Below are 9,072 nucleotides of genomic sequence, written 5' to 3'. Positions count from 1 at the left end.
ATTGTGATTTGAAGGGCCATTTGAGGTCGGATTTGAGAACTTTTGATATGTATGAACTCGTGGAAGGATAAGGAACCCGTTGATGTGAAAATTTCTGAGTTTCAAGCAGTGGGCCTGGGGCTCGGGTTTTGCTAATTTCGGGATTTTCGATATTTTTTGATTGTTTTTGCTTAGGCTTTGCTCCCTTAGAATATTGTGATGAATTCGTTCTGATTTTGGATAGATTCGACGCACGTGGAGGCCAATTTGAGGGGCAAAGGCGTCGCCAGCTAGAGATTTTCGGTTCGAGGTGAGTAATGATTGAAAATGATATCCTGAGGGTTTGAAACCCCGGATTGCACATCGTAGTGATATATTGAGGTGAGACACGCGCTTGATAATGAGCGTGGGGTCATTTACTACTGGGGATTGTGACTTGGTCCATCCCGATTGATGATTTTACTGTATATTTGACTAAAACTTAATTGTTAGCATCATGATTTAGGCTGATTGCCATATTTGGGCTTCGTGCCAACTATTTGAACCCTTCGGCGATTGTTATCACTGTTTCCTCACTATTTTGACATATTACTTGAACTCAATCCTATTGTTTAATACTATTTTACAAACTCAACCACTTTTACTCAGATTTGAAACTTAAATGATATTTCTAATGATGTTTTGGGTTGAGAACTACTATTATACTAATGCCCGAGGGGCTTGTGATGATTTTCGGACTGAGTGAGGCTGAGGGCCATATGTGAGGATATGCTGAGTGATGTGAGGCCGAGGGCTTGAGATACATTTATATGCCACGAGGTGGCTTGAGTGATGTGAGGTCGAGTGCCGAGTGATGTGAGACCGAGGGCCTGAGATACATTTATATGCCACGAGGTGGCTTGATATTGCGTTTGGGCCGTAAGGGTCCCCTCCCGAAGTCTGCACACCCCCAGTAAGTGCCGTCGACGATATATGGATCGGGCTGCACGCCGCAACGGTTACTATTTGATACTATTCTGAGAGTGTTCTGAGAGAGAGAGAGCCCGAGGGACTGAGAGTGTTTTGAGAGTGAGCCCGAGGGGCTGGTACTGTTCTGAGATATTGCTCGAGGGGCAAACTTTTATGTGTTCATCTTTCACATTTACTTGTCATTTTACCTGTTATACTGTGGTATTTGTGCTCGAGGGGCGGATTTTCTATGCTTATCGGCACTAACTGTTTTGAAATCATTGCGTAATTGTTGAAAAATGTCATTCTCAAAAGAGGTTTAAATTGAGCTAAGATATTTCTAAAGATTTCACAGCTTCACTGCTTTTCTCAAAGGGTTTTACACTGCTCTATACAGCATGATGGTTTGCTTTACGTGATTTCTTACTGCTAAGTTGTTATTTACCTTTATTACTCACTGAGTTGGAGTACTTACTTTACTCCCTGCACCTTGTGTGCAGATGCATGCATTTATACATCCGGTAGCGGGTTTTGGCTGATCGGAGGCAGAGTTACCGGAGTTTAGCAAGGTGACTATCAGCGTTCGCAGCACCGCTTTTCTCCCCTTTTTGTTCATTAGTCCTTTTTTGTATATTTCAGACCTTGTAGTTGCATTCATACTCTAGTATATGCTCGTGACTTGTGACACCCCGGTTTGGGCTGTGTTTGGGTTGTATTCCACACTTAATGAAGAAATCTTTTGTTTAGACTGTGGTTATTTAATTATGTTAAAACTGTTTATTAATATTGACTATTCTGAAAAGGCAAAATGAGTTGGTTGACTAGCCTTGTCTTCACGAGAGGCGCCATCACGACTGAATCGGGGTTTCGGGTCGTGACATATGGAGATTTGGTGGCCATAGACTATGTTTTCTTGCTCCATAACTGGTTGTGCTACTGATATTTGTAGGGAAGGAGATTAAGGTTTACATGGCGATAACATAGAATTAGAAAAGGAACAAGAAATAAAGAAAAAAATAAAAAGAAAAAAAATAAAGGAGTCAAATTTGAATGTGAAATAAGTTATATAAAAATAATAATAATACGATTTGGGAAAAAATAAATGAATAAAAGAGAAAAAAAAAGAAAAAGAAGAAGAAGAAGAACAAAACGATAAAAAAAGAAAAGGAGAAAAGAAAGAAAAAAAGGAAAAAAAGAAGAAGCACATAAATAAAAAAGAATTGGAGGAAAAAGAGAAAATTTCTCAAAAAAACTACTATAAATAGGAAATGTAATTAGTTTGATTAGTAGAAAAATAAATATATAGGTAAAGATAAATAATTTTGTTTTTGTGAATTAGTGTGTCATTCTCCATTTTGTAGCAAGTAAAAAAGTTAGTTCGAAGAGTAAATTTTGATTGAGACAATTATAGAAGGAGATCGAGAAAGGAGTACAGTATACACTGAGTAATTGACCCCCACCGCAAACACAAGGTCCAAATCGTAGGCCTCTGTTTGTTATTAAACCTACCTCCCTCTCCACCCCACCCCACACCAACCTAATCGGCTGGTGTCAGAGACGTAGGGGCCGGGGTGGGGTGCCTCTTTAATATGCATTGAGTTCTCTCTCTATAAATGCCTAGTTAAATGTACTTAATATGCATTCTCACAAGAAACAACATTGAGAAAAAATGGGTCAAAAAAATGGTTACATTTTCCGCAAAGGAAGCAGTATTGTTGTTCCAGTACCAGAAAAAAAGGTTGAGTTAGGGACACTTTCCTCTAACCAGATGGACTCTCTTACTGCTCTTTGTGACACTATTTTACCTTCCATTGATGCTAATTCCTTTTATCAAAATGAAGCCATTGATGATCCTTTCACTAACTTCCTCCAAACTTCAGCATCCATGACTGGAACTCCTCAACATGTAAGAGGTTTTTTTTGGCTTCTCGTTTCTTCTCCTCTTCCCCTTTGTTTTTTTTTTCTTTTTGAGGCGCGAATTAGTACAGTGTACAGCCTTTTTGGCTACATTTCTTAGATCATGTTATTTGTTCTATTTTCTAACTTTTTTTTTCCAATTCACATGAGAATATTACTCATTCCAAGTAAAATAACAACACCAACAACAATAAACCAGCGTTTTCCCACAAGTGGGGTCTGGGGAGGGTAAAATGTACACAACCTTACTTCTACCCTGGAAGGGAAAGATGCTGTTTCCGATAGACCTTCGGTCAGAGAACGACTGAAAAAGAAAAAAGTAACTGCAACAAGTAGGAATAACAGTAAGATAAAATGACATCGAATCCAAGAATGCAGTTAAACTTTAGGCAGTAATAACAATCTACGAAAATACTAAAATTTACATTATAAGTAAATATTATCACATTCCTGGCCTTGTAAAAGCTTTTGTTATTTTTTCATCTAATTAAATTCCTCGTATGAAATGCCTTCTCTTTTGTTTATTACTTTTATCAGATTGCATGGATGATAAGCAATAGATTGCATCATCCTAAGCTGAACTTGTGCAAATTAGCACTATGGCTATTGTCAACGAGGATAGGAACTTTAATACTTTGTGGTAAGGCAAGCTTGTCAAGCCAATTTCCATACTTGCAGAGCTTCTCTAGGATTTCACCAAACCAGAGAGAAGAGATAGTCCTATCATGGTCAACAAGCTGTTTCAAACTCCTAAGGATTCTCTTTTCTGCCATCAAAATTCTGGTTCTCCTAGTATTCTTCACTCAGGTATTTAAATATTTATTCATTTACATTTACAGCCAACCATTTTAATTTGTCATTAAGGTATAGTCTCATTAATTGTAGAGCTACCTTATGCTAAGTAAAATTTATGGCCCCGCTCAGCTACCCTCTTTTGTTTTTCTTCTCCATCAATAATATTCACCAATCATATTGCGCGTTGGTTGAAATTGCATTTACTCATTCGAGTGCTCTCAAACAGAAAATACATTTGGCATGCATGCAAAATTGCAAACCTTATTTTTTTGGTTCTCTCGATCTTCTTCTTCGTTTTCCTTAAGAATTTCGTCGTTAAGATGTTTGCTGGACTGGAAGGGGTACTAAACTTTATAAAATGAGCTAGCTAGTGTCACAAGTTTTAGATGTTTGTGGTAGTTCCCAAGAGTGTATCGTGCACAAGTCTTATTTTCAGGATTACAAAATCTCATATTTTAAGAACTTTTATTACTTATAAATTTCTTTTGAATGATTTGATGATGTAAAAAATTTCGTACACTAATAATGTATTATAATTTAAATTCTTGATAAAATTAAAATTAATTTAAGGGGCGGCTCAGTCCCTCTTGCTTTACGCCCCAAAAGATATGAGGCCCTAGAGACTATACTCTTCTTACATGTATACTATTCCCTCCATTTCAATTTAGATGAGCCAGTTTGATTCGGTACGAAGTTTAAGAAAAAAAGAAGAAATTTTTAAAACTTATGATCTTAAAAGCTAAGGGGTAAAAACTTTATGGGACCATGACATTTGTGTGGTTATAAAAGCTTCACATTAAGGGTAAAATGAGAAAAATGAAGAGTTTAAAATTGAATTATTTCTAAATTTAGAAATGTGTCATTTATTTTGGAACAAACTTAAAAAAAAAAATTACTTCCTCTAGTTTGAAAAGGAGGGAGTAGTATTTATTATTAATGACAAGTACTGTAAATCTTTCATTGATTTACTAGCTGCTTGCCGACGTCAATACTCATTAATCACATAGTTCCAAACGATGCTATTTTTAGGAATTTGGTTGAACGTATGAAAATGTCATGTAATTGGGCTCCAACTAGAAATCAATCTCTTTAACACTTACGGCTATGTACAGTTTCTTTCTTTCTAACTCTATGTGCACACTCCATCAAGTTTACTATTTTCATGTAATTTGGCTCCAACTTGAATCAATCTCTTTTACAATTGTAGTTGTGTACAGCTTCTTCTTTCAAACTCCATGTGCATTGTGCACAACCAAGTTATCTCCATATAGATAATTTAAACTTATTTTTAAGATTACCTAAGAAAAATTGTACAAATAGCATATAATAATACTCTAAATTGATATATTTAATCAAATAAAATGACTTGATTCTTTTTCAAATGATTATGTTGCTTATTAAAGTAATGTTAATAGTTTTTGTATCCGTTGCTTCAATTGACCCATGTTTTGCAAAATAAAAATAAATAAAATTTTACCTAAGATTAACATGGTCTCAGGAAGATTAAATGAATTGACTATATTGTCAATTAAAAAAGAAACATTAGAAGAAGTTGCTTACGAAAAAGATACTTAGTAATAACAACGATAAAAAAAAGGATATGCAATTAACGTCTTAATTTGTATCTAAAAAATCTAAAAGTATAAAACTCAAAAAAATTACTGTATACATTGGATAAATAAGGCTAAATTAAAATTAAATTTTTAGATGACCTACTGCATTGAGCACTCTGCTAAAAGTTTAACTCAGCCCTCATTTTCTTAAAATTATTGAAGGTTTCAACCACCCTCTAGGGGGAGGAGGGGAAGAAATTGACTTGAAATTATTGATGTTGTAGCCTACCAAACTAATCCACACGACACAAGTTCAGTTGGGACAACTTTGAAAGAAACAATTAATTACTACTTTTATTATGGTTTACACAAATATGGAAGAATGCAGTTATGATAGATAACGATTACGATGACACACGCAATGCATCCGAATGCTATATATAGTGTTGCTTGTTTAGTCCATTGGGAACTTCCTTTTCGTTTGTCATTTATACCACTCCTTAAATCACATTAGATATGCTTGGCTTAAGGCATTAAAGAACTTTAATTAAAGCAATGTAATTAGGTACCTGTTCTTCTAATTTTGCTTCCATTTTTCTTTTTTAAATCAAGATAACATGAGATGCACATCTCTCCTTCACTTATGTGGCTATGCCGTGTCATCATACGAGAAGCATTATTGTAATGTGTAAAATAAATCACCAGGTAGGTAACTTTTATTTATCGAGTTTTATGATTTTACTACAATAAACCATATAGTTTAATTAGTGATAATAACTGAAATTATCAGAGATGACACGGCATAGTCACCGTGGCATTTTTGCTGATTAGAGTGCCTATTTGGCTTTCTTGTTGTTTGATGCAATTTTCGGGCGTTTTGATTTTCTGAGCAACGTAATATAGGAAAAATCAGTTATTTTTAAGTGATTTAGATGCACACTCAACATCACATTTCCATTGGAACTTGAAAGAAGGTCACAATCTGAACTTGCCGTGATGCACTCTAACTAGAAAACAAAAATATAACGAAATAATTCTCGAAACATAAGATCTAGTATTCAAGTAAATATGCTATTCTAAACCATGTCATAAATGAAGCCCATAAATTCATAATATTCATCGTAGATTTTATAAAAAATAGGTCGGTGTACAAAACATCTCACATTCACGCAGGATTCAGAGAAGGGTCGTACCCCTCATTGGGTATATGATGTAGATAGCCTACCCTAACACAAGCATTAGTGACTGCTTCCACTGGTCGGACTCGTCACGTATAGGTCATATGAAGACAACTTTGCTGTTGCTACAAGGATCCTTTTCGTATAAATGAAATGATGACTTTATATTTTCCAACAGTATTGGAAAATTGTTGCATTAGAACTCAAGATTCTTTTCTGTTCAATTCTTCCACCACCTAGCTCCAGCTTAACTTGATGAATAAATATGTTAAAACTCATATTCAACCTGATTAAAGTTTACTTTCTGCTTCTTCTTCTTCTTCTTTATTAATCTTTCCTGAAAGTGAAAATCTTAATTTCTTGTTAGGTGAATGAGAAAAGCCAGAATCCTTCATGGAAAGCACTTGGCTACTCTGGACCTGATCCTGATTTTAAGAAGCAAAATCAAGGAGTTCAAGATCAAGAAGAAGAACAACTATTTGGACCACTTTACCAAGGAATCATCAGTCTAAAACAATCACAAAAAAAGGCGTTCGAGAGGCTGCAAAAATTGGGATTTTCTGTCTCAAAACCCCATAATTTCAACGACACAAGGAGAAGTACAGAGTGCCCTAATTTCACAATTGAATGTGATGCTGTGGTAGTTGGTTCAGGCTCTGGTGGTGGAGTTATAGCTGGTATTCTTGCAAAAGCTGGTCACAAAGTTCTTGTCCTAGAAAAAGGAAGTTATCTTGCAAGAACAAATCTTTCCCTTCTTGAAGGTCCTTCAATGGATCAAATGTACCTTGGAAATGGACTATTAACAAGCAAGGACATGGACATTATGCTACTTGCTGGATCCACTGTTGGTGGTGGCTCGACGATTAATTGGTCAGCTTCGATTCAAACTCCACAACATGTTCTAAAAGAATGGTCTGAAAAGTACAAACTCGAACTGTTTCAAAGTGAATTTTACGAGGGGGCTTTGAAGGTCGTATGTGAAAAAATGGGAGTTCAGTCTGAAATTGAGGATGAAGGTTTCCAAAACATGATTTTGAGAAAAGGGTGTCAAGAATTGGGATATCAAGTGGAAACAATACCTAGGAACGCGCAGTCGGATCATTACTGTGGATGGTGTAGCATGGGATGCAAAGATGGGAAGAAAAAAGGCACAGCTGAGACATGGCTAGTGGATTTGGTCAAATCAGGTAATGGTGCAATACTTCCTGAATGTGAAGCATTGGAAGTGATCCATGTAAAAAAGAATGACAACTCAGGAAAAAGTAAAGCCATTGGAGTTGCTTTTGCATTTCAAAATGGAAAAGGGGTGAGAGAAATTTGCATGGTGAAATCAAAAGTCACAATTGTAGCATGTGGTGCTCTTAGCACACCTTCATTGCTCAAGAAAAGTGGCTTAAAGAATCCAAATATCGGCAGAAACTTACATCTCCATCCAGTCGTTATCGCCTGGGGATACTTTCCAGATACTCCATCTGATTGTAATGTATTATGGCCTGAGGCGAACAAGAAAAGTTACGAAGGAGGAATAATGACAGCAATGTCTAAAGTCGTGGCGAATTTCGAAGGATCAGGATATGGTGCAATCATACAAACTCCAGGTTTGCACCCTGGCATGTTTTCAGCACTAATGCCATGGGTTTCAGGCCTAGATATTAAGATGAGGATGTGCAAATATTCAAGAACCGCGTATCTTTTAGCGTTGGCAAGAGACATGGGATCAGGGGAAGCATTCTCACCCTATTCAGTAACTTATAAGATGGATCGAATTGATGAAGAAAATCTAAAATTAGGCCTAGAGAAGATGCTAAGAATCTTGGCAGCTGCTGGTGCAGAAGCAATTGGAACTCAACATGGAAAAGGGAGGAGTTTGAACGTGAAAGATGAAAGTTTGAAGGAGTTTGAGAGATTTGTGAAAGAAGAAAGTTCAATAAAAATTGGGAATCATTCAGTTCCTATATGTTCAGCACATCAAATGGGAAGTTGTAGAATGGGAGAGGATCCAACAACTTCAGTGGTTAATTCTAAAGGGGAGACATGGGAAGTAGAAGGTTTGTTTCTTGGAGATTCAAGTGTGTTTCCAACTGCTATTGGAGTGAATCCAATGGTCACAATTCAGGCAATTTCTTATTGTACTGCACAATCTGTTCTTCAACTTCTTAAGAATCAAAAGATGGGATAAAATGGCATTCGTACAATGGGAAGCATGAAGATTTGTTTTTGTGAAAAAGTAGTTTATGTTTATTGAAGTTTGTGTGAGTAAGGAAAAATAATTGTATAAACAAGCCCCAGATCGCGAATCATTCTGATTAAGAGGGATCCATGTATCTTGCCAAATTATATTCTAGTAAATATGCAGTGACTAATATTTTCGTTTTCACAATGCCAGAGATTCCTATGTAGAAGATGTGGAATAAGTTAATGAGCAACAGAGGAGTGTATTGGGAAAAAATTGAATTTACATTGTAGGTGACGTGGCATGACATGTGGACTGGTCAAACGGTCAAAACACAATAAATAGCCAAGAGGCACGGGTGACAACAGATAAGGGAAAAAGAAAGCAACATTGGTGCGGACCGTTACTAAAATAGGTACGAGTCTCGTACCTATCCAAGTCATCTAAAGACCGAAGATCGGAAGAAGTTGAAGATACGAATCTGATGACGTAAAAGAGTTTAAATATAGCATTAAATATCAAATACGTT

At 36.2% G+C, this 9,072-nt stretch overlaps 1 protein-coding gene across 1 annotated transcript; it reads left to right on the top strand.

The window, feature by feature from the left end:
- The first annotated feature begins 2,561 nt into the window (after positions 1-2,561).
- On the top strand, positions 2,562-8,750 carry LOC104212179 (long-chain-alcohol oxidase FAO4A). The gene is made up of 3 exons (XM_009761387.2): positions 2,562-2,833; positions 3,382-3,651; positions 6,738-8,750. The coding sequence occupies exons 1-3, from the start codon at positions 2,597-2,599 to the stop codon at positions 8,547-8,549; spliced, it is 2,319 nt and encodes a 772-aa protein (XP_009759689.1). The 5' UTR covers positions 2,562-2,596; the 3' UTR covers positions 8,550-8,750.
- Positions 8,751-9,072: the final 322 nt, after the last annotated feature.

The sequence above is a fragment of the Nicotiana sylvestris genome, chromosome 8, assembly GCF_000393655.2.
Source record: "Nicotiana sylvestris chromosome 8, ASM39365v2, whole genome shotgun sequence".
NCBI lineage: Eukaryota > Viridiplantae > Streptophyta > Magnoliopsida > Solanales > Solanaceae > Nicotiana > Nicotiana sylvestris.
Note: the sequence above shows the minus strand (reverse complement) of the source record. Positions and strands in the feature narration are given on the sequence as shown.

Bases quoted from the DNA above. Each gene is read 5' to 3' on its own strand.
- LOC104212179 (XM_009761387.2), top strand. From the start codon at position 2,597: ATGGGTCAAAAAAATGGTTACATTTTCCGCAAAGGAAGCAGTATTGTT. The intron at 2,834-3,381 runs GTAAGAGGTTTT...TACTTTTATCAG, and splicing joins TGACTGGAACTCCTCAACAT to ATTGCATGGATGATAAGCAA. The intron at 3,652-6,737 runs GTATTTAAATAT...ATTTCTTGTTAG, and splicing joins TCCTAGTATTCTTCACTCAG to GTGAATGAGAAAAGCCAGAA.